Below are 25,253 nucleotides of genomic sequence, written 5' to 3' on the forward strand. Positions count from 1 at the left end.
ATTCTATCGATTGGTAAAATAAAAAATGGTAAACATTATTTCTTCTAATCGTAATTTTATTTTTAGAAGATAAAATATATATTACACATGACATGCGTTAAATGTACATCGACTGTAATGACACACAATTTAAGTATAAAAAATGTCATTCCTTTTTATATATTCACATAAAGAACAATAGGGCAATGGTCGCTACCATATACCTTATCTCTTATAACGTTGTCGCAAACTTTATCTTTAATTCGTTGCGACAGTAAAAAGTAATCCAGTCGCCTAAAGAGGAACAATACAAAAGAAAATTTACATAATTACGTATACAAATTTAATAATTAATTAATTTACGTTTGCTCACCATCCAATATTCTTGCTACGTGCGTTTGCAAAGTACGACCAGAACGTGTAAGCGCCTGTTTTATCCGGATACAGGGCTCTGAACGTATCCACGAATCCTGAATCTAGAAATTCGGTCATACCGTCTCGTTCTTCCTTAGTGAATCCAGCATTTTTTGTATTTGTTTTAGGATTCGTGAGATCTGTGCGCAATCGAATACGAGTTATTTGTTTACCCTATTAGTGTCTAAAGAAATACATTTATGATCAAATATATATTACCTATTTCCAGATGGGCGACATTCATATCACCGCAGATAATCACTGGTTTCTTTTCATCCAGTTTCTCAATGTAGGTCTTAAAAACTTCGTTCCATTTTAATCTTTTTGGTAATGTTACTAACTTCTGACCAGCATTAGGAACGTCTAGGACATCAATTAAACATTGAATATTATAAACATCTATGGAAAAGAACAATCGGGTTGATCCATAATATACGTATAACTTACAAACATTAATAAAAAAGAAGTCTGGATATTCCGCAGTGATCAATCTGCCTTCGCTATCGAATTCCTTGTCATCCAGACCATACTTCACTTCGATCGGCTTCTCTTTTGAATATAACGCCAAGCCACAATACCCAGGTTTCTTACCTATTCGCACGACACGATTAATTCGAATAACTTGTAAATTTCAAATTGATGTATAATAAATTGAAGAAATCATTACTGTCGAGGAAATAACGATGATATCCAGTTAATTTTACTTCATCCGGTATCTTATCTTTATCGCATTTAGTTTCTTGCAACGCAACTATGTCTGCATCTTCTTTTTCGATGTATTTCATTCCATTTTTCTAAGTGAATCATGATATATTAGCATACCGTCAAAGTGTTATTAGCGCTTGAATTGACCAAGCATGGTAAAACTTTTACCTTCAGAACTGCTCTGATTCCAGAAACATTCCAACTAGAAATTTTGAAATTATATTTATTTCCTTCTGCGTTTAATTTTTCGCAATCAAAGTCAATCTCGTCCAAGTTCGATTCAGTCTTATTCATCATCTGCTTCGGCTCTGTTTTAGCACGCTTTGCAACAGGCTCCTCGATATCTGCAGCATTACGTTTAGACCGCTTAGGAGTCTCATCTTGCGGCTTTAACGCTTTGCCTTTCTTTTCCTTAACTTTAGTTTCCGTAGGGTTTGTCTAAATGTAAATAACAACTATTCTTCATTCTCATCGTTGAATATTTAAAAGAATACTCGTTTAAATACAAAATACGAAGTGTAACATTCCACACTGCAATGAAAATGTTAACAACCTGTATCTGTAAAACTGAATATCGTAAATTCACGTTGTTTACGTATGAAAAGTATAACAAACGAATAGAAGGAAATAAATTATATATAAATGACTAACCTTTGGAGCTCTAATTCGTTTTGGCGGCATACCGGTTGCTTTTGTGTATACACTTGAGACGCTTAGAAAAATGAAAATAATTTCATATATATGCTACAATAACAACAGAAATGATTTTTCTCTCAAAACTTTTCCATTCCACTGCTTGTTCGACGATAAAATGGCCTTACTAATTACAAACTCTATAAAGTAAAACTTTATAGACACGTTTGCCGGAGAATTAGCAGTTGCCTGCACGATATTCCGTGAAATTTGAAAACAGCGCCGAACCATAAAGCATCCGCGCAAACACAGATTTATCCCGTGGCAGACAGCATGCGGAGAAATGTAACCGAGTCGGATTATTGATCAACATTTTTCATTGGTACTTCTGTAATTTTCATTCTACTTTAAATTCAACCAAATAACCAATGCTAATCAATTTCGAAATTTATGTACATCAATGAAATATCTCGATTTACGTTTCGTGCTAAAATTTAGTGCGCAATGTATACAGGGTGACCCACGAATCGTGACCAGCAGAGATTACTCTAATGTAGTGATGGGCACTATCGACTAAATTCAACTATCGACTAGTTACTATTTAGTAACTACATACTATCGACTATTTAGTCGATAGTTTTCAGTCGACTGAATTGGCTTATTTGACTGAATTGCGTTATTGGTTCATGTTCATTGCTCTCCATATTCGATGGTTTTCATGACGCTCAGCTTTATTAGAGAGAGAGAGAGGTTCCTAAAATTAAAAATATTTAATGTTATTTTATATTTTACATTTGTCGTAGTAGAAATTAGTAATAAAATTAAATTAAGGTAAAAATTCCAAAATTATAATTAATCTAACCTTAAATGATTATGGTCTCCACTATGAAGTTGACCCAAATTTATATATATATATACATATATTTTAAATGTTGACATTTAAAAAGATCAATTGGTCTAAGTTTTTCGCTGAAAGTCTGTTTCTTCTTTCAGACATAATCTGTCCAGCCTTTGAAAATATTCTCTCCGAGGGTACAGAGGTTGCAGGAATACAAAGATATTTATCTGCTATCTCGAAAAGCTGTGGCATTGTGCAATTATATTTGTTCCAAAATGCGACTGGACAACTCTTAATGTTTTCATATGGTAAATCTATGTATTGACGGATGATGGTTGTTACATTTTCAATATGCGTAGATTGGTTATTTAACTGTGACACTTTTGATACAAAAAAGTTCCAAAATTCATTGTTTTGAGATGGTTCTTCTGCTATGGCTCTATTTGCATTCGTTTCATGACTACTGGCTGTTCTTGCCAAGGAACTTATTTCTTCTTTTAATATATTCTGTGCTGTCTGTGCAATCCTATTGTCTTCAAATACAGCTATTTTAAACCTTGGATCTAATAGTGTGGCTATTAAAGTAATATTATTCTGTTCGATGTAGTTAAATCTTATTTCAATATTATTTAAAATATTATTTTTTAAACGTAGTCCTGCTGTGGTTTCTGGTGTAATCATGTTTATAGCATTTTGAATTCCTCTTATTAAAGGAACAATTTTGGATGCTGTGGGATATTTTTCTGCTGATAAATCAGTTGTAACATATTCTAGTGGTTTCAATAACGGTATGATATCTTCTATGATTTCCCAGTGTTCAGCTGTAAGTGATGTGGGACTTCTGCTTAATGAAACTATGACAGCAGACAAAGGCACTTTTATTGCAAACAGTCTCTCCAGCATCACGAGGCAAGAATTCCAGCGTGTTGCTACATCTTTTTTTATCTTCAGTTCTGGTAAGCCCATTTGCTTTTGCATACTTCTTAATTTCTCTGCTGCTACAACACTTGTTTTAAAGTGCCCAACTAATGAACGGCAGATTTTTAATAAATTTATTATTTCAGTCACACCACTTATGGAATCGTTTACCACTAAATTTAACGTGTGTGCTGTACATGGCAAATGCATATAGCCTAAGTTACGTACAGCTCCTTTAATATTTGCACCATTATCTGTCACGACAGCACAAATTTTATTTGAGATTTGCCATTCCGATAAAATATCTTGAATACAGTGCGCAATATATTGACTTGTGTGGCTATTTGTTAAAAGATTAGTGGCTAATACGTTTGAGCGTAATTTATTTTCAATAAAATAATGTGCAGTGATCGTTAAAAAGGATTGCATATTTAAATTGGTCCAGATATCTGTCGTAATAGAAACATGACTTGTTTTTTTCAAGTTTTCTAAAATTATATTTTTAGTGTCAATGTATAATTGTGGTAAGATGGTCCGTCCCAGTGTTCTTCGACTGGGAAGTTTATATCGTGGTTCAAGCTCCTTAATTAACTCATTAAAGCCTTCGTCTTCTACAATAGTTAGCGGTTGCAAATCTTTACAAATCATGGCTGCCACCAGATTATTTAATTTTGTAATTTTTGTTTGTGATAGATCATTTGAAGTTGTCCTCAATGTTAGCTGCCTTAAATGAACCCGAGACCTCTGCACCATACCTGGTAAGTCTTCATTTTGGATTGCCAAATTTGCATTTGAAGTGAAAGCCACCGATGTAATTCCTTGTGCTTGCGTTGATGTTCCAGGTGTAGCACTTGCAAGTTGATCATCCACGTCTATCGACTCTGCTTCTTCGTGCACGCGACGATCGGCTTCCAGCACTGTGAAATGTTTGCGCTTCAAATGGTCACTTAAATTGGATGTGTTTTTTGCACTTTTGTATTCTCTTTTACATAAGCGACACACGGCACTCGTTGGTGTCTTTTGTTCAAAATATTGCCACACTATTGAGCGCTTTTGTTTATACATATTGTATTATATATACACTATGAAAACTTATGTATACTACTAAACACTATTTTAGAACTCAGAATGTTTCCTCAACACGAGTTTATTTAAGAGAAAACTTGGTGTACGACGCGAGACCAGAGACCAACGACTTGTGACTAAGTGACTCGTCAACGTATAGAAACTCCCGAGGAAAAGGAAAAAATGGAAGAGAGGTGGAAACCCGAATAGTGGGAGGAAAGTAAGGAGAAGAAATTAAGGATAGGAAAGTAAGGAAAATCTAGGAGAAGAGGAAAGACAGGTAAAGACACGTGGAAAGAAGCAATCGCGGAAGGATGCTATAAAAAACGGAAAGAGCAGAGGAAGGCAAGCAGGAGAGGATGTCGTAAAGAAAGGAAACGTTCGCCAGGGCCTGACCGTAAATCTCGAATAGGTTCGAGAGATACCTGGAAGAGACACAGGAGAGGCCGTGGATCTGGTCGCCACATGTATATCAGGACTGACCAGACCCGCGCAGAATGGACAACAATAGGAAAGGAATATGGCAAGGAAATAAGAAGTTTTCTAAAACAGCAGCGTAGGGCAGCGCCAAAAAAGCAGCCACAGTTCATTAAAATTATTCAGGGAGCAGTTTTAAAATTAAAAATGGTTTAAACTATTTGATTTCATAGAAAACCAAGCGTTCGCTTCCTTGCTTGCAAAAGTGTTCGCTGTTGCAGACGCGTTCAAATCTATTTCGTTACTGAACTCGAGTGGTTGAGAAAAATCTCAATCCTTAGCTAGAAAGCCGGTTTATATTGTCAAAGTTATAAGTATATTCACAGTGGTTTCACATCCAAGAAAAGTCGCACGTGAAGATTCTTTCGTTCCACAATATCATATTTCATACCATATAAGTTTTCCTATTTATTATAATTTGGAGAGACTATCTAAAAATATAGTACTTTACAATTTTATATTATTTATAAGTTTATAATTAAACATTAGTGAAACTAATGACTTGGTCGTCTGTGTTACACCTACATTAAATTTCTCAAAGCACTGTAATAATATTGTAAACGCTGGTCTAAAAATATTAGGTTTTATTAAATTTATTGATATGATTGATTTCTTCAATGGATCTATTGATTACTTTAAGAAATTCTTATGTAGGGCACTAAGAAATGTTTAATTTTAAGTTAATGTTTATCTATAATTTCCTCTATTGCGATTAATTTGTTAATACATGCTATGTTACTGTAATTTTTTTATATTTTTATTTGATTTAAGTCTATATATACATATTGGGTTTGTAGCGGCCACCGGCACGTACAATAAAACATTTGGCGTGCAAATGGTCGGGTCGGTTTACGAAGCAAGCGACAATGAAGCTATTTTTAGCGCGTGCAATTTAGATGTTTTATGATATGCATGTCTCGTTACTTAGAATCTTTCGTTGCCGGCCTAAAGGCCTCAATAGCACATAATAAACCCCCGAGTTTCCGAAGGGTCGCGCCGACCAAGATCCGATGGGCCCACACAAGGCCACGGTAAGTATGTATCTCGCGGGCCTGGAAGAAAAATCCGCTATACCTGATCTGTCGAATAAAGTTCCATTCCCACGAACTTGTACTATCATTATTTAGAATACAACAATCCTAGCTTCTTCAGATTTATACATGTATAATAAATAAATAAATAAATAATCCTTTTGGTGTTATCGATATTACATATAATATATAGGATAGGATAAATATAATAATAAAATATCAATTTTGTATTGAATGTAATAAATATTTTATTAACATAAATGAAATGCATAAATCATTCATATTTTCGGAGAATATTTGTAATAATTAATATTTAGTAGTACATACAACAATTGAATTCCGTCAATCTGGCAGTTTTCTCGAAATATCGAATTGTTTATAGGTATAAATTTGCCCGAGACTTCGTGACTTTTATCTTTTTCATGCGAAACACATAACCGAAATTTTAACTCATCAATTTGACTAAAAATCATCGAAAAATAACTAATCACCTGCTTGTTATTTTATCGGTTTTTTACCACTGTGTCAATTTGACACCGAGGGACGGATGGGGTTAATGAATTAATTAATTAATTTGATAATTCAATCAGAGAGGTAACCTCTGGTTTAGTTGGGTTTAGTAAAGCAGTATATATATATATATATATATCAGTGAAAGCAGTCGACTGAAAATAGTAACCTCTACCACTGCGAAATTCAGTCGTTCAGTAAAACAGTCGACTGAAAATAGTAACCCCTACCACTGCGAAATTACTAAAACTAGTCGACTGAAAATAGTAACCCCCACCACTGCGAAATTACTAAAACTAGTCGACTGAAAATAGTAACCCCCACCACTGCGAAATTCAGTCGTTTTACTAAAACTAGTCGACTGAAAATAGTAACCCCCACCACTGCGAAATTCAGTCGATAGTTCAGTAAAACTAGTCGACTGAAAATAGTAACAGCTACTATCGACTAAATCGATAGTTTTTAGTCGATTGCGCCCATCACTACTCTAATGTATTTGCAAAACATTGAAGGTGACCCTGAAAAATTATGAAATAAAAGAATTGATGAAAAATTTGCTATAATCACGTGAAAGCTCTCTTGAAACCATGGTATACCTGATAAAAACATTTTCGATCGGACTGCTAAAAACAGAGTAATCTCTACTGGTCACGTCACGATTCGTGGTTCACTCTGTATATTGAAACAGGAAAAAGATTTCTTTTTTTTTATAAACATGCAATATATTTTAAAATGATATACATTGTATACAATATACAATAGACGATTGTAGACCAAAAATATTTTTATAGAGAAGAGACAATTTTTTCGGGTACATCTTTGCATTTCATTGATTTGTGACGTTCTATTTACGATGCAATTGCGTGACAGTGTTTCAGTGTTTGTACACTACAATATGTTTACATTACCTTGCGAATTGTTGTACAAATATTAATTAACTCATATTCGCAAATAAAATATATATATATAACCAAACAGAATATGTTTAGCAATAAAAAAAGTAATTTACCACCGAGACCCAGTATTCCTAATCCTGAGCATATGTTGGAAGACCTTGATCATGCTGCTGCGGATGATATAGCATTTAAAATAATAAATAAAGGTGTTTAGCAGATTTCACATACTATTCTATGACTTGATTAAAACATTAATTCATGTATATTTGAAATCATAACCTTATCTTGAAGCTGTCATGTTCGCAATATATTTATAAATTTATTTTCAGATGAAGTTACCGGGGAAAATTCAAGCTCGAACTCTTCCGAATCGTATCAGAAAGTGAAAATGTATTTAAACATCAAAGAACAATTACAACGTTTAGAAAGTTCTCTTGAAAAGAAGGAAGAACAATTGAGAACCGATAATGAGGAGATAAAAAGGCTGGCAGATGATATTAAAAAACAAGCACAAGCTGCGTTAATAACATAAAATCTGTTTGTATTTACCAGTTACAGTTTGATTATTTGAACATCGTTTCTTTAAAGAAAAGATTCAATGTAATGCATCTATGTATAATATACATACGAATAAACATTTTGTACAAAATATTTTCACCTACAGGCACATTTTGGGCTTTTAATATGCATATATATACGAGCGACATCGTTCCTAACATAAAATGTCCATACTATAATATTATAATAATATACATTCACTTACAACAAATATAGTAATATACACACAATCAACATTATGGGGAAAATAAATGTTGCATTGTAGTTATTGTTTCCATTGTGTACGTACATGTATGTATATATATGTTCCTTAAACATACCAACAAGCACGATAATTATATAAGTCTATATATAAAAATTATGACAGACTATATTATTGTGCAACACTTCAATTATGACCTGAACGTGTATAAACTTGTAAGTTTGTAATACATATATAAAAAGAGTTTGATATATAAATCTTAAAGAATATCGATTGCAAGGCACTGTAATTGTATCTTGAAATGTGATTGTTAAAAGTCCCTTTTTGCATATTCGATTTTAATTTTCCCCTTCGAAATTTAAATTATTGAGATTCAATTGGATTGAAATATACAGTGTGTGTTCACGATCTCTGTCAAATATCTTATTTTAACGCTTTACCTGTTGAAAGTTAATTAGTCAATGTTTTAATGGCTGAGTTCGTAATCTTTGATTTTAAAAGACCCAGGTAAATTGACTACGTTGCTGGTAGGCAAAGCGTTAAATACGACTTGGTATAATTTTTAACCGACTTCGAAAAAGGAGGAGGATACTTGTTACATTTCTTTTCTACCTTATTCGAAAAGTGTTATTACATAAACGTTTTAATATTGCACATTTGGAATGTTAAAAACATTAGGATATAAAAAAATATGTATATTTTGTGAATGATTTGATGGTTTGCATCATAGCACATGTGATTATCATAATCACATGCTGCTAGAATATTGGAATACCAGAAGTACTTTCACACTTATGATACGAACGTTATTATGCTTAAGCTTTAATAACTATGGCAATAGTCATTGATATGCGTATTTCTTTCAAAATGCCTTAGCGAATACTGTTGTACTTTACTTAAAGAATTATAATGAATAACCAGGGATGCCTACCATGTCAGACCTAACATCATACCTAACTAGTGGATCGTTAAGATAAGCACACCATGTAAAGCCTGGTGGATATCCTGAAAAAAATCATGCAAATATTTCGAATTAGTAACACTAGTTAAGTACTGGAAAGGTTTTAGACAATTATAACGATTATGCGCTTTACAAATAGAGCTTTGCCTACTACGCACACCGAATTCCACTAAATGTGAACGTGTAATGTGAAAAAGCATGGTACCTACTTATACATGAAACACATTTGTTTACATATATAATATATATATGAAGACAAATCGCACGATACTTACACAATACTATTTACTGAATGAGTTTTTTCATGTGCTGACAAAATGTGGTTCAGACATAATATCAAATTGTGTCCTTTTTTGTCCAGCTGCATGCAAGTAACATCTCTGAATTAGTCAATGGTTAGTGACAAATACCTATGTTTTAGAAAAATATACATATACATATATATACTATATACACACGCGCATATAAGGTATATACTCAAGTAAATAAAACGTGATAATATGTTTGTTTTACACAGTAGTTATTGCTTTAATGAAAAGTCTTTCCTTTATAAAAGAATACGATTATCTCCCCCCACCAAAAAAACGTATGTATTATGCACTTATCTTTATTTATAACATATTTAACAGGTAATATAAAAGTGCTTTACATTTCTTTCTTTTTTTTATATAAAAGTAGAACAGCTGTTCAACCCTGTTCACTTGCAGCATTAAGTGTTCTCAAACAGAATATAAAAGTACACAATATATTATTATATTCTTACATAATATATCAATATATTGAATTAGGACGGATTAAGAGATATGTAAATATAATATCGTATGGCATTCATAACATTTTTTACCATTCAATATTTCGCAGAGATTACAAAAGATATAGGAATTTTAAATACCAATACTTTTTTGATTATGAGTTATTTCGAATACGAATGCAGAAATTACTCGTTTCCTCGAAAGAATCGAAACTTGAAATTGCCAACATTGGAACGTTATATATACTATTACATATATGTTATGTGTATATGTAATATCCATTGCTTTTCTTTCTTTTTATTATTACAAAAGCAAATATTCAATAACCTACGAATGTTGTGATATAATTCAGTTTACAAATAATAATAATCATAACGGAATGATTACCGAATCACCTAATTTACCTACAGTAATAAACACGTATAATCTAGCTTTCTCTTATGCCTTAGTTTTAAGATAATGTGCTGCTATACTTGTAAAATGGAGAATATTGCTTACATACGAGTGAAAGCAGAATACAGAGATTGAGCCCAACAAATTTTATGTTGTACGTAACATATAGTAGGCATCTGCCGATTACTGTCGAGCGAGAATACACGTAATCGATCGAAAGAAGAATAAATCTCAAAATAATGTGTCAGGAAATCTGCATCGCACGATTCTCCAAGCGATGCGTAGAGCGAATCATTAAAAGGCCCACGGTAAAAAATGATTGATATTAGGAACATAATCAATTGATACGACAAATTGTTATCACATTATACTTATTAAGTGATCGGCCTTAGTTATTTACCACCAAAGTTTGGTAATACAAAGAACGTACGAAATTTCAACTTGCCTCTAGGCTTGTATTTGAGATGGTCCTCAATGAATTGACAAGGGCAACGGGCGGAGACACAATGACGTGGTGAAACAGAAAGACCCGTGACGTCTCTGTTACGTTCCTGCGAGTCTATAACCAGATCAAGTCTCCGGCGCACAAAGTGATGTGCCCATCGAGATGCATACCTCAGCAACAGCAACTCCGCCCGTTCCTGTCAACACATACCATCATCATTCAGTACCTAGAGCCAAAGTGACGAGAAAACTATAACATCCATATATTACATATGGTGACTCTTATTAATATTCGGACAATCTTAAAAAGATGATCAATTTTTAACATCGGACCATACAACATGGACAATTAGCTTTACACGTTGCTGTGTAAAAAACAGCAAATAAGTTTTTAAAATATTAAGTACCTATTTTTCGATCGCTTAAGTACTTTTTATAGTAGAATTTCTTAAATACCTACGTGTCATTCACCATTTTACAAAAATAGTTAAGATTGCAGTTTGTAACTTTTGAATATTCAAGTACTATATACAGCATGTAAATACTATATGTAATAACATTAAATATTAAAAATATTCTTGCAAAATATACACAGATATGTGTAATTTGTACAATTTCTATACAAATTTCAAATTGTATATTCAATGTTTAGTACTATATTAGTCAACAGAGTAATATAAGCAATATTAAACTTCATTAAAAACTATATAATGTCCGGTATATTCGATACCGATAATCCAAACCACCAATAAAAAGTATGGCTATTAAAATAGTTTACAGTTTAAAAAAAGATTAATAATAAAACGAAGCTTCGATAGCTTGCAAGGACTTATTTCTATTAAAACAAATTTTGATTATTCATCTATTCGTAATGGTACTACCTATGTTGTCTATAATGGTAAATGATCGTTACCGTAAAGAAAGTTTAAGTACTTTGAAAATCTTTTCAATGCTTCATATTTCCTTCGTTCAATTTAGTTTCTATAAAAAGCGATATGAAAATAGCTTCAACAAGCTAGAACGTAAGCTTTGTGTCAAAATAGCTGCATCACAATACTGCTTTCAAGTTTGATAAGCATATAAAACAATTTTAAATGCCTCTATCTTTAAGAAAATTACTCCAACTGGGACAGAAATCTCTGCCTCGAACATGCGGCTTATTACGAAGCCATTCTTCTATATATTGACACGGGCATAAAGCTGACGCTAAGTGGCGAGGTGAAGAAGGATTTCCACCTTCTTCATCGACCGTCCAATCCAATCGTCGACGTAAATAGTCCTTTGCCCAACGTTGCACATAACGGCAGAATACTTGTTCACTCTTATCCTGATAGATTTTATTTTATGTTTTCAGGGAACAAAATAAAATACTATTATAAAAATTTATAAGTAAAACAAGAGATGTTTAATCTTATGAAAAATATAAATGTAGGAGACATCCGTATTTTCGTACTAAATCAATTCTAACGTTATCAAGTTACACTGTTGCGTTAATGGAAATAAAATTCATACGTTTCGCTAGAATTAGTAGTTACCTGGTATAAAAGATGCTTACCTGCTTACGAGAGATTCTGGTAGTCGTGCTGCCTTGTATCACAATGTCGCTATCATCGATATCCATTCGTTGCTGCAATTCTCTTTTACGACGCATTTCTGAATTTCCATCTTCGCCGATCACTCTTCCTTCGCGTTCCTCTCGTTCTATAACTTCTTGCAATTTTTTCTGTTTCAACAGAACGTAACGTGTTGTAAAAATGTTATAGTCCCAACTAGGGAGATAATACTTTCACAAGCTGAGAATTTCAGGTAAATGTAACATGGCTATTACAAAACGTGATCAGCCCTAGAAAATTTAAATCTACGCAAACACACATCGCTAATTGTCTAATAACACTTACGATACAATCTGCGGTATCAAAGTATATGAAGCAGAGATTGACTTTATGACACGAAATCTTCCCTCTATCATCCAATCCAAGCAATATTTTATGTCGAAGTAAATGCTTGTTCACTTGAGCCATACATTTCTCAAGATTATGGTTTAACTTTATCTTGACGAACATGCAAAAGAATATCGCTGCAGCATTGAGGACTAACCACATGACGCCGAGGCCGAATAAAGTAAGACCAGTCACTCCAGAAAATAACAAGCCAAGCAGTACAATAAATGCAGTAAAGATCCAAAGAACAAGAATTCTCTTATAGCATACATTGTACATATTAAAACGTACATCGTTTACAAGCAATTCCATTATGTGTACGTAATCTTCTACAGTAAGCTGTAAAAGATATATAATAATGCTTAGAAATTCAACAGGTTTTCTCGAACTAAAACACTATATCGTAGACTTAAAAACAAAATATACTAACGTTACCGTAATACAATAACATAGTATTGATAAAAATCGGTCGATTAAAAATTTACCGTCAAACCCTGTGCCATTAATTCCTCTGGTACTAATTCTGGCCTAAATTTAGCTGGAGTGATCCATGGCCATCTAGTATTAACTGGTAAAAGAGTAACAATAGTATCGCCGTTGGCGAAACCTTGTCTAATATTTCCGATTGGTGTGCTTATAACGTTGCTCGCGTTGCTTCGGCCATTGGACACATCTCTGAGATCGATAGTCTTCAAAGAAGCACTTTTCGGATCAGAGACTCTTATGTCGGACGGTACATTAAGTTCCGGACTTTCGGATGTAACGGAACGACTTAAACCTGACCTATCTAAGTTAATCTGGACGGATTCTGTTGATATCACAGCACCTCTATATTCGTTACTCTTAGCTTGCGGATTATCTGTTTTCTCGATGGCTTTCCCAATCTTTTCAACGTTCACTGTAACCGATTCAGGCTTTATTACAGCTGGTGTATTAGTTTTAGTTTTCTCTTCTGCATCCCCATTATCTTTAATCGGTGTTTCATCCTCGAATTGGACCCAATTTTTTGTTCTCGAGGATATACTAGGTGAACTTGCTTGCACATTATCGATTGTATCTTGAGAACTCATTTTTACTAAAGGAATAACACAAACAATAAAATTAAATTAGGCACACAAAGTGTAAAACTTCAAAAAAGAAACAAAAAAATTAAGAATTTTAAATTACTTGTCCATCGATGATCACTGTATTTTCATAAATGTTTCTTTATTCTTTATAGCGTGCATTCATATGGATCTATATATTTTCAAACAGTAATTTGAAAAAAAAGGAAGTGGGAGTGTCCATGAGCGTGCAATTACGGTGCAAATAGAATGCACACCAAAACAAAACAATGGATTTCGAAGCTAATAAAAGAGAGGTGGACAAATAAATCGTCTCGCCTTTCGTTCGACAAGTGATATATTATTAATTTCCGCTACATTGTTTAATCTGTAAAGATTGTTGATATACATAGAAAGCACGAAATATGTGCAGAGATTACACTCGTGACCAATATTTATGTTTGATTCCTATTATCGAAGAAACGGAGATAAAAATCGTACGAGATAATAGGAATGCCATATCGACAGCTTTATCCGCGTATAAATACGTAACTGAGATTTTGTTACCTGTTGTGATATGACCTATCTCATATCCGTGAGGTGAAAAGGTGCGTAATGCACGAAATCAAGGTGTGCAGCATTGGGTTGGAAAAAGACGGGTGGGGTAAAGGGTACCTGACGATACCGTAAAATGGTATAGATATATATATATATATATATATATATGTATATGTACTTTTGCCTGTGTTATAATTTACCGCGAATACGTTCATTTAATTGTTCTTTGCATATCTATCATTATTTACGTCCTGTTCATTTACTATGTATAAAGCGATAATCATTGTTCGAACATTAGTGTGTTTTGTTGTATCTAATAGAATCACATACTCTTTTGGTAGTTCCATGTATTTACGTGTGCATCTATCCACTCAGTACAATTACAATTAGACGTACATATTCAAGTAGCTACATATGTCGAGTATAATGTATAGATCTCTGTGTACGTATATGTTAGAGATTTATACATACGAACGTGTATTTACGTTTGAACAATCGTATAATTCCCTCCGCGGCATTATGTTCAATTATGTTTGGCAACCTCTCTAGCGTCACGTTTTCTATCCCCACCATTCCATCGCGCATTCTGCAGTGCGCAGCAGTGATGCCAGAGCTGTGGTACTGTGGTACTAAACCATACCCCCACCATAGCCTACTATTGCCCCTACGTTGTTTTCCAACGCTCCCGCGCGCTACACTCCCAGCGTATCACTCTACTGTATTCGTAGAGGTACGCTGGTGAGTGTAGCGCGCGGGCGCGTTGGAAAACAACGTAGGGGCAATAGTAGGCTATGGTGGGGGTATGGTTTAGTACCACAGTACCACAGCTCTGGCATCACTGGTGCGCAGACCATCGTGTATAATTTGTAAACGAAGAGTTGATGAGCGACAGAAACAGAATCACAAGCAAGCGAGGGATAAACAAGTTGTCGTATATTGTACCAATATATGTAACTTGAAACGTTATATAATATCGAAGCGAAACTGAAATGAACGTTCACTTACATTTACATATATGGCATGATCAGTAGAGATCACTTTTTAGTTCGTGAAGTTGTTGTGTACATTTGGTGCACACTGTGTCTCTTTTTCGCAAGCTCGAAAAAAAAGACAGATGCGTCGGACGTCGGCCAAATCGGCCGATATCGGAATCGGAAATTGGAGCCACTGTGAGCGCGGCCTAAGTGGCTAAGTGTCAGATCGTGAGACACGAAACTCCATACGGTGATTGGTCTATTCCTATGTGATTCCTATATATATCTTGTCTGTGATCTTATGGCAATCTAGATAAGTACACAAAAATCAATTGTAACCAATTGTAACTGAAGAAATAGAGTTTTCAAGAATGGACAGTGTGCAACAATAATTAGGAACACTCTATATAAACATTTACGATTCATTATTCGGTAAATATATAGTAGTACGGTTATAAAATCTTGTGAAATCTTGTGAGCAAATCAGAGCGTACGAGCTCTTACTGCGAGAGTATTCTAAATGATGTATATAGTCGTAGTCTGAAATATTATGAATCAGCCCAAAAGGTTTTAATGATTTTACGTGTACAAAATTGTGTACAGTAAAATAGACATCCACAAGTGTTTAGAAGTGAGGTTGTGTTCAAAATGGGTGCAGATAAAAATCCAGAAAATCTCGTAAGTTGGATAGTATTGATTCAGTGAACGAAATCAATGAATACATACTCGAATAATTCATCAGGAAGTATCAGATTCTATAATACTTGTTATGTTTACGTCAGAAACTGGGATTGTATAGCGTCGCGTATGGTACCGTTAGTTACTTGCTCGAAATTTTATTTTTTAACCGAATTGAAAAGATTTAGTAATTTACTTATTTTAAGCAACATGTAATTTCTTTGAGCTATCTTACTTCGCCTTTTGTCCCTCATAAATTATGGATTTTTCGGAGTTACTGTATGTAAGTACCGGCATTAAATTTCGGCGATTATTCGATATGTTTTCTATAATTTTATAACTTTATTAATTTTTCTAAAATAGGATTAATAAGTAGACTGCGGATGTTTATAAAATTTTCAGTTTTCGTAGAAAAATCTTAAGAAAGTGGTACCAAATAAAATTCTATTTTCATTGATAATAGCATTTGTAGATCGAAAATAAATAAAAAGTCGTTCCTAAATTCTGTTGAATTCGATAAAATTTTTATAAGCCATAAATGCATAAAGATCCGCAGTCTATTAATGAGACTTGACATTGCAGGTGATACAAATTAATAAATGGGATGGTTCTGCAGTGAAGAATGCGTTAGACGATGCAGTTAAAGATGTATTTATTAAGAAATATAATTACGTGGAAAATTTTGGACTATTCGATGGACGGCTGGCTCTTTGTGGAGTCACTGTGATAATGGCACTTATAGCTGTTCTTTGTGATTATCTGTACCCATTCCCTGCGTCTAAACCTGCTTTAGCTATCTGTGTTACATTATATTTTGTTTCAATGGGCATTTTAACATTGTACACAACGTACAAAGAAAAGGGGATATTCGTTGTCGCTATTCAGAGGTAAATGCAGAGGGATTTCATTTGATGTGATGTTACTGTTTCCTGCTAAAGTTATACTAATCGATACTTCTTATCTTTCAGAGATCCAGCTGGTTTTAATCCAGATCTTATTTGGGAGGCCAGTTCCTACTTGAAAAAGTACGACGACAAGTACAATCTGGTATTGTCTGTTAAAAATGGATCCACAGGAGGCATAAACGAAACTAGTATTACAAAATCTGTGGCAAACTTCATCGATGTGAATGGCATCGTCATACCGGAATTAATAGAGAGCACAGTGACGAGTCTACACGACAGTTTGACCAGTCAACGAAAAGAAAAGTAGCAGGAGGAAGTAATGTTCTGGAGTAATTGAATTTCTCATTCTCCCTATAATTTTTTCACATTTTTATGTACTTCTCGTTGGTGTAAATACGACATGAAAAATAAAGTCCAACAATTTAAAATGACGTATGTATTGTTATACGTGTTTAAATACAATAGAAAAAAACAAATATAAACTTTTACATAGCCATTAATAGAATAAAAATTTTCTTCATCCACTTACATCGCTAGTGAATTATTTACATAGCTACTTTATGCTTTTATTCGACGATTTTCCTTTTGACGATGTACAACCGAGAAATATCGGGATTGCAACTAATCGTTGAGAAACGAAATGTTGTTCTTTATGTTCATTAATATTAAATATTTCGCTTTTATACAAGGTCGAAAGAATTTTGTGATTTTAATGTGATAGACTGCGGATTTTATTTTGCGAATTTATTCAAGAACATCAATGTATATATTCAGATAATTAAAAGAAGAAGGAAATTCATATTTGGCTCGTGTGTCCTGTAATCAATGCGAGCATTTTCTTATTTTGCATAAAGATCCGCAGTCTAATGATAAATATACAGTTCTAAAAAAGTTATACTGCGAATGGTCGATAAAAATAATAACTCGGGTAATTTATATGCCGTAGAATCATCAGTTTTCAGAACAATAGCAGCTTCCAGACTGATGATCAATTAATAGACTGCGAATCTTTATGCATTTATGGTACGTTCAATCTTGTATAATACATAAGAATATGCACACGAACAATAAATTGATAGCAACTTTATGTCGTTTCGAACAAAATCTTTTAGGTGCCAAAAAAATGTTCTCCTTATTTTGATTTGTATATAACGTAACTTGTAGAAATCAGTATTCGCATAAAGATCCGCAGTTTAGTTATAAATACTCTATAAGTTATATTAACCGTGTGTCGTGTCATCTTCTACAAAATCGGCCGCGTCTTCTCGCGTTACGCACACGACGTGGGACACTTTATTCCTGAATTTAACACCGTAGAATTTGTTTGCGTGATGTAACAATTCAGGCCTGCAAGAATATTACAAGTTTAAAGCGCGAATAAAAACAATACGCTGCTATCGTATAAGTAGAAATAAAAGTTACCTAAATGTAGTCGTGATGAACTGGGCGTCGGAGCTAAGCTCGTGAATCATATCCGCTACAGCTTTTCTATGTTGCGCGTCCAGGGCTTGATCGATTTCATCAAACAGATAAAACGGTGCCGGATCACATTTTTGGATAGCGAATATCAATGCCAACGCTACCAATGATTTCTGGCCACCAGACAACTGATTCATTTCCCTCATTTCAGCTCTGTGACCGGTGAAAGAAACTCGTATACCTAATGAGACGAAATTTTCACAATTTTCTTTGATTTCTCTAGTCTTAGAGTCATTCCATGCCAAATCGATCAGTTTTTGCAGGCACCATCGTCGATTTTGTTCTAAATGAAATATGTTGTAGTCCATGTGAAATTAGGGGGGGTTTAAGTCACATCATTTTGCCGGTTTCGAATTTTTTTTAGAAATGGCAGGCCTTCGAAGATTTCAATTTTGGCCCATTTTTACGAAAACGGACCTCACTTACGAATTTTTATCTCAGGCACTGTTTGTCCGATTGAGCTACATTTATTGGTTTTATTCGAAAAGGATTGGGCTATTACAAAATAATTTTTTCAACCTCGAAAATCAACTTCATAATGTCGGAAAATTTAAATCACTCTGGCCCCTCACCGAAAAAAACGTAAAAAAAGAATTTGTTTAAATTTTTCGACATTATAAAGTTGATTTTCGAGATTGAACAAATTATTTCGTAATAGCCTAATCCTTTCTGAATAAAACAAAAAAAATGTAGCTCAATCGGATAAACAGTTCCTGAGATAAAATTCGTAAGCGAGGTTCGTTTTCGCTGAAATGGGCAAAAATTGAAAACTTTGAAGGCCTGCCATTTCTAAAAAAATTCGAAACCGGCAAAATGATGACTTAAACCCCCCCTAATTTCACATGGACTACAACATATTTCATTTAGAACAAAATCGACGATGGTGCCTGCAAAAACTGATCGATTTGACCCCCTTAGTCTTACTCTTGTGATATCGATAGCGAACATCGAAACTCACCAACTCCGATAAACCTGTCAGAATCAGCTGATTCTGTCGTTGTGTCATCTCCGTCCTCACCATCGGCTGTTTTCATAACTAATTGTGCATGACCCGTTGGAACAAGCTTCTTGAATACCTCGCTAAAATATTTGCTCACCTGAAAAGAACGGTGTAAACTTGAAATGTAAAAAATCCATGAGAATATACAGGATATGATATCGTTACTCCGCGTACTTGTTTAAAGGTAAATTGTATAGCCTCGCATTTACGCTGTTCCAATACCGACATCAATTCTTTAATTTTTTCATCGCCTCTGTCTAATTCTTCTTTCCTTTTCACCAGTTTCTCTTTTTGATCGCTGAACGACATGAACTGATCCAACGCTTTTTTATTTACATGACTGAAACGGAACGAAATGAGTTGGTCATGTTACATTTTATATATTCATGCGCAGCAATGTTCCTAATCGTTAACGTTTGTTGTACCTGTATTTCTTTAAACGGTTGTTAGCCTTTTCCATTTCTTTGAATAACTGCTTGGTAGACATCGCGCTAAATTGCGAGTATACTTCGTGACTAGGCAACGCTCCGAGTTCTGTGATCTTCTGTGTACATTCCACGATTTTCTGTTGCAAAATATTTAATTTGCTGGCTAACTTTTCCAAGTCTTTAGCATCAGCTTCTATCTTCTCCTGGGCATCTTTTTCCTTGATCTTCCATTTGTCGACTTCTGACGATTCTGCTTTTTGCTAATACAAGAAAAACGATAAATCATCTGTACACTTAAAATATTAATTGCCATAAGCCAGATGTTTACCTTTTTTATAGCACTGGTAACTCGGTCGTTCTGAAGCTTGAAGTCTGAATTCACTTTGACTAGTCTCTTCTCGATGTCTGCTAATTGCGCTTTCGAGGATTCTAATTGTCGTTGTCGATCTTCCACCGATATTTCTTGCAAAGCCTGCACTAATTCGTCTTTCCTTCTTACCAAGTTATTGGTCAACAAGTTCTCCAACTTATTCTTCTCAGCTTCCAGTCTCATACGTTTCGCGAATGCTTCTTTATTGTCTTTCGTTAGTCGTCTTATATCGTCGTTCAAAGTGTCTACCTAGAATATAGCGAGCGATGAGTAAACCGATAGAATCAATTTCGTTATTTCTGTATTTAGACTTTTAATACCTGACACTGGTCGGTAACAGACAATTGTGCCATCAGTTCTTGATGAAGTTCACTTTCCAATCCCTCTTTCGTTGCACGCATGGCTTCTAGACTCGACGTACACTGAGCTAGGCTTCTTTCTTTCGGTGTACGGTATCTTCCTATCGCACTCAATTCCTCTTTCATGAGTCGTATTTCTGCTTTCATTTTGTCGTACACGTCTCTGTGACAAGAAGAACAATGCAATGATCTCTGGAACCGCACTGGTACAACGTAAATCAAAGTAAACAATAGCTTACTTTGCTTTGCTGTTTTTGGTTTCGGTTCTCTGCATTTCGCTAACATAAGAACTAATGTTCTGATCTGCTTTTCTAATCTCGTCTTTAAGGGTGGTCAGTTGGGAATCGAGGGACGTGATTTGCGCCATTAATTCTGATCTAGTCTTCTGTATCTCTAAACGTGACCTCAGCGTATTGAAGTATCCGCCGGTTAACGATCCCTTCGATGATACTTGGTCACCTTCCAGAGTCACGCAATCTAACCCGGAGGTGCGTGCCAAATTCGTCGCAGTCTCTAAGTTACGGCAGATTAATGTTTTTCCAAAAATATATCTAGATTTTTGTAGAGGAAAAATTCAGATTACTACAACGCATTAAACTCGATTACGTACTACTAAGAATTTACATGTTTGATCATTTGTCTTTCACCTCAAAGCTTTGTCGTATTTCTCGTCGTACTCTAATTTTGATATCATAGGCATAGCGTCGCCAGTTTTCGGATAGTCTATATCTTTTACGTGCAGTCGGTTCAAAGGCATAAACGTGACCTCTCCTGGAAGCCGTTGATTGTTCATCTCTTTCAAGATCTTCGTCCCGAATTTATCTGTCTCCACGATATGATGAAACAGTCGATTTCCAGCGGTCACTTCCACAGCCATATAAAAATTCTTCTCGCAACTGAAGTTCTCTATCACAGGCCCGTAATAGCTGCTCACCTCGTGAGCCATGTCCTTACGTGTTCTAGAAATTGAACCGGTCATCAGCGAGGATTTTACTTTCCAAGGAAAATCGCAATAATTACCGAAACGTATCCAGCACTTTTCGCACGCTGTCTCGCCCGTTTAGGATCGGTTTCCCGGCCATGGACCGTAAACTTTGATCCGCCTTCGCCAAATCCTCTTTGAGTCCTGACAAATTAAGTTGCAACACGCTCTCCTGTCGATACCTGCAACACGACAAATATAAATCATAGTTCGCGAAACTTTTATACATGCGAACATTATACAATGAACAAACTGTTCTTTTCGGGTGGCTTGACACTGGTCCTTTGCTTTGGTTAGTTCGTAGTACTGCTTGTTATGCTCATCTATGGATGCTCGTTGCTGCTCCATTTCGCGTGTATGCTCTTCGATCTTCTGCTCTAAAATAACTTGTTTCTCCGCGTCTTTCTTCAAATCCTCGCTGATCTTTCTCTGATGCTCTTCTTTATCTCTAATTTGTTTGGTAAGCTGTTTCAGTTCGTTTTGTATCCACTTGTCTCTCTCGTCCTAGCACGAAGCAAATGTTAAAGAACGAGATCTACAGTGTTTGTCTTCTATTTAAGGGGGTGGACTCGTTTTTCCCAGGATTGCAAGGATGCGGGTTTTTCGGTAGTGAAAAGCGCTAGATAAAGGATTAATCTAGGTCACAATTTCCCTCAAAAGTCCTATTTTTACTTTTACGAGCTGTAATTTGCAATATTCGGCAGCGTTATTTCATAAAACTGCGACAACTACATGCTGCCGAATTTAGTAAACGTAAAATAGGACTTTTAAATCTCATATCTAGCGCTTCTGACTACTAAAAAAACCTCATCTTTGCATTATCGAGAAACGAGAAGGCGTATCCCGCACCCTTGCAATCCTAGAAATGAGTTTACTCCCTTAATAAAGTCATATGGAATACCCTGCTAGTGAATTGACTGCCACGTCCCTGCTTGGCATATAATTCTTTCCGCTTCTGCTCTTTCAATTGTAGTTCGCGCGTGCATTCCTCTTCTACTCGTTTCATTTCCTCATACTATAAATACGTTGTTGACCATTTAATTCTATTATACAAGCCGTAGAAACACGATAGCGACGTACAACTCACTTCTGGTTTCAGTCTCTGCAATTCAGCCTCTCGCCCTTCAATGTTTGCTTTCAATTTCTCCAGCTCCTGTTGAGCACGCTTTCTGCTGTCATTGTCTCCTTTTACTTCTTCCAGTAAATCGTTAATGGTTAGTGTCAATTTTGTTTTCTCTTTGAGTAACTGCTGCTGTTCAGCACTGTGAATCGTATTTTCATAAGCATCGATGATTCAACTACATTACTTCCTTTCTTAATATTACCTGAGTGTATCTCTCTCTTCCTTTGCAGTCTGCACTTCTTTCTTCGCTTCTTTCAGACGTTTCGTTGCAGCTCTCACCATCTCTTGCGCAGTTTTTGCTTCCGCTCCTAAACGAGCTTGTTCAGCTCCGCTGTTTGCTCTGGATTTTTCAAGCTCCTCTAGCTTTCTTTTATTCTCCTTAAGCTCTCGTTCATGAATGGTGTACTCCAAACAACGACGCTGTTTGTCCCAGCATTGATACTCTTTCAGTTCCTCTTTCTCCTCTTCCAATGTCTTTAAACGTTCCTCTGGAATGAAATCGCAACGTAGTCACGTTTCTAAACGTTATTACTAGACTACGGATCTTTATACAAAATAAAAAATGTTTGCATTGATTGCAAGACACAGGAGTGAAATAAGAATTTCTTTCTTCTTTTAGTTATCTGATTAAGCTGAAGCCAATACGCTGATGTCTTTAAATCCTTTTAATATGTCCACTTCTTTAAATTGTGCTTACCCATTTCTGTCATAAATGCATAAAATCCGCAGTCTAGTTATTACACACTTTAATTATGGTTTACCTATTGTCCGTAAAAAGTCTTGAATTTTTTCCAATTTCCCTTCTGTCTCTTTTAAAATAAATTTTGATTCTTCTCTTCTGTCATCGTATACTCTAGTACCAGCTACTTCTCTTAATAATTTAAGTCTCTGAGAATCAGGTGCTGTTGCCATTTGATTGATCTACAGAGTACAATTCATTATATTCTCCGTACTTTTGCACGAATCACAAATCGATTGCAACGCATACCTTTCCTTGTTTTACGATATAATAGGGATTCGATCGTGAAAATCCTGCAGACTCTAGCAAATTCATCACATCGTTTCTAGTTACTATCCTCTTGTTGAGGAAATATTGGTCCTTTTTCGAGCCGATTACTCTTCTCAAGAATACTTCTTCTTTATCGAGCTACAAGAAGCAATTAACATGTAAAACGCAATCGTGAAACATAGAAACAATGTAATTTGGAATATCGTATACCGGTAATCTGCCGTCAGCATTGTCAAATATAATTTCCACATGCGCCGAAATAACTCTTGGTCCTGTACCCTCGTGCAACAATGCCTGTCGCTGTTCTGGTCTGAGATGAGAGAATTCATCGCTCAAAACAAATTGAATCGCGTAAAAGAAGTTACTCTTGCCGGAACCATTTCTGCCCACTGGAAATAAAAAGAAACATACATAAATTTCAATACTTTGTTTGTCGTCAAGTTCAATCGTGTACCCGTACGTACCTACTACATTGTGCCTCGGATCGAAAGGTTCTACGACTGTCTGTTCACGGTATGATTTAAATCCTTGGATAATCACCTAAGCGTAAACAAATGTATTATATACTTTTTACGAGAATTCTTGTAATTTCTACTCTGTCACACTGACACGATGCTATTTACAAGTCGTTATGCCCGTTTGAACTCGCGATACTTGCGCTTCACACCGACCGTATTCGTTCATCTAACATTATAACATTTCATATCATTTGTTCTTTTATAATTTTTCTGTTTTCTTTAAAATATATTTTGTTACTCATACCTATCTCAACATTCTATCGCAATACCTTCGGTTCTATCCTTTCATAACTAGAGTTTACAACATAATTAGACTCCAGATTTATAACAAAAATGAGCAAGTGCAATTTAAAACAGTGAAAATATTAAAAGACTTTAAGAGTATTAATATATTATATCTACCACATATTAAAATTATTAACGAAGACTGTAGATTTACATTTAGCTCCGGTGTCTTGCAATTGATGCACAAACTTTTTATTTTGCATAAACATCCGGAGTCTACAATTAATGATTCGAATTAGGATATGGTCAAATCAGTGAAATAATGATTGCCACATATTTCTAATCTCTTGACTAGCTTTGGCCAACTGGTAGCAACATTTCTACTTAACGCATTTGTGTACAAACTCGCATCGATGTGCAGGTTTGGTTATCATTGATATTCGACTTGTCGTTTCAACGAATAGAAAATGTTACGAACTATCCGTCGATGGCGATGCTTGTTCGCGTTAAACTACAACAACAATAACAACATTCGCTTCTAACGGTAAGCGTCCGTCGAAGAGGAAGTAATGCGGAGCGCGCACAAGATAATCATATCTAATGTTTAAACACTAATCACTAGATTCCAGTACCTGTTTGATGTACATAATGCAGGGGGAATGACACGAGTGTTTCTCGTGCTATCACTTTACGGTAACTCAATCGGAAAAACAACTTCTCAGTCACTGAACAGAACAAAAATATTCAACCAACTTGTTGGCAGAGCGACATTTGTAAAATGTAAAGTAATTCGCAAGACGACAACTAGTAAAATGTCCCTAGATTTGGGCGGGAGACGTAACTCCATATTGCCACTACATCAAAATATAATACTGTGCTTTGAACC

General features: G+C 35.0%; 4 protein-coding genes and 1 long non-coding RNA gene across 21 annotated transcripts; 3 read left to right on the top strand and 2 right to left on the bottom strand.

Moving 5' to 3' along the window:
- Window positions 1-54: 54 nt before the first annotated feature.
- Window positions 55-15,437, bottom strand: LOC143209655 (uncharacterized). 13 transcript variants are annotated; one of them, XM_076425602.1, is made up of 10 exons: window positions 14,327-14,565; window positions 13,884-14,147; window positions 13,202-13,791; window positions 12,675-13,055; window positions 12,332-12,499; window positions 10,778-10,973; window positions 841-984; window positions 613-756; window positions 353-533; window positions 57-273 (listed from the first exon to the last, which is right to left on the bottom strand). In XM_076425602.1, exons 3-10 carry the CDS (start codon window positions 13,784-13,786, stop codon window positions 156-158), a joined length of 1,917 nt encoding a protein of 638 aa, XP_076281717.1. In that variant the 5' UTR covers window positions 13,787-13,791; window positions 13,884-14,147; window positions 14,327-14,565; the 3' UTR covers window positions 57-155. The 13 variants fall into 13 exon arrangements, with proteins under 13 accessions (XP_076281720.1, XP_076281721.1, XP_076281717.1 ...); XM_076425605.1 differs by lacking the exon at window positions 13,884-14,147 and having other exon boundaries at window positions 55-273; window positions 13,008-13,055; window positions 14,327-14,568; XM_076425603.1 differs by lacking the exons at window positions 13,884-14,147; window positions 14,327-14,565 and adding an exon at window positions 15,323-15,437.
- On the top strand, window positions 2,320-6,218 carry LOC143209673 (uncharacterized). 4 transcript variants are annotated; one of them, XR_013009130.1, is made up of 5 exons: window positions 2,320-2,562; window positions 2,725-2,877; window positions 3,384-3,525; window positions 3,634-4,245; window positions 4,330-6,218. It is a non-coding gene; the product is annotated as an uncharacterized LOC143209673 (long non-coding RNA). The 4 variants fall into 4 exon arrangements; XR_013009129.1 differs by having other exon boundaries at window positions 2,377-2,562; window positions 4,181-4,245; XR_013009128.1 differs by having other exon boundaries at window positions 2,322-2,481; window positions 2,725-3,525; window positions 4,181-4,245.
- LOC143209672 (uncharacterized) lies at window positions 7,387-7,998 on the top strand. The gene is made up of 2 exons (XM_076425652.1): window positions 7,387-7,672; window positions 7,796-7,998. The coding sequence occupies exons 1-2, from the start codon at window positions 7,552-7,554 to the stop codon at window positions 7,996-7,998; spliced, it is 324 nt and encodes a 107-aa protein (XP_076281767.1). The 5' UTR covers window positions 7,387-7,551.
- Window positions 15,224-17,305, top strand: Spase25 (Signal peptidase complex subunit Spase25). 2 transcript variants are annotated; one of them, XM_076425646.1, is made up of 3 exons: window positions 15,224-15,969; window positions 16,552-16,856; window positions 16,938-17,305. In XM_076425646.1, the coding sequence occupies exons 1-3, from the start codon at window positions 15,940-15,942 to the stop codon at window positions 17,179-17,181; spliced, it is 579 nt and encodes a 192-aa protein (XP_076281761.1). In that variant the 5' UTR covers window positions 15,224-15,939; the 3' UTR covers window positions 17,182-17,305. The 2 variants fall into 2 exon arrangements, with proteins under 2 accessions (XP_076281761.1, XP_076281762.1); XM_076425647.1 differs by lacking the exon at window positions 15,224-15,969 and adding an exon at window positions 16,011-16,252.
- Smc3 (structural maintenance of chromosomes 3) lies at window positions 17,296-25,158 on the bottom strand. The gene is made up of 19 exons (XM_076425588.1): window positions 25,000-25,158; window positions 24,089-24,164; window positions 23,835-24,013; window positions 23,604-23,762; window positions 23,377-23,536; window positions 22,818-23,103; window positions 22,580-22,754; window positions 22,394-22,507; window positions 21,746-21,996; window positions 21,531-21,674; window positions 21,158-21,469; window positions 20,750-21,061; window positions 20,472-20,673; window positions 20,110-20,400; window positions 19,779-20,041; window positions 19,528-19,693; window positions 19,312-19,450; window positions 18,297-18,534; window positions 17,296-18,221 (listed from the first exon to the last, which is right to left on the bottom strand). The coding sequence occupies exons 1-19, from the start codon at window positions 25,012-25,014 to the stop codon at window positions 18,095-18,097; spliced, it is 3,609 nt and encodes a 1,202-aa protein (XP_076281703.1). The 5' UTR covers window positions 25,015-25,158; the 3' UTR covers window positions 17,296-18,094.
- Window positions 25,159-25,253: the final 95 nt, after the last annotated feature.

Source organism: Lasioglossum baleicum, chromosome 6, assembly GCF_051020765.1.
Source record: "Lasioglossum baleicum chromosome 6, iyLasBale1, whole genome shotgun sequence".
NCBI lineage: Eukaryota > Metazoa > Arthropoda > Insecta > Hymenoptera > Halictidae > Lasioglossum > Lasioglossum baleicum.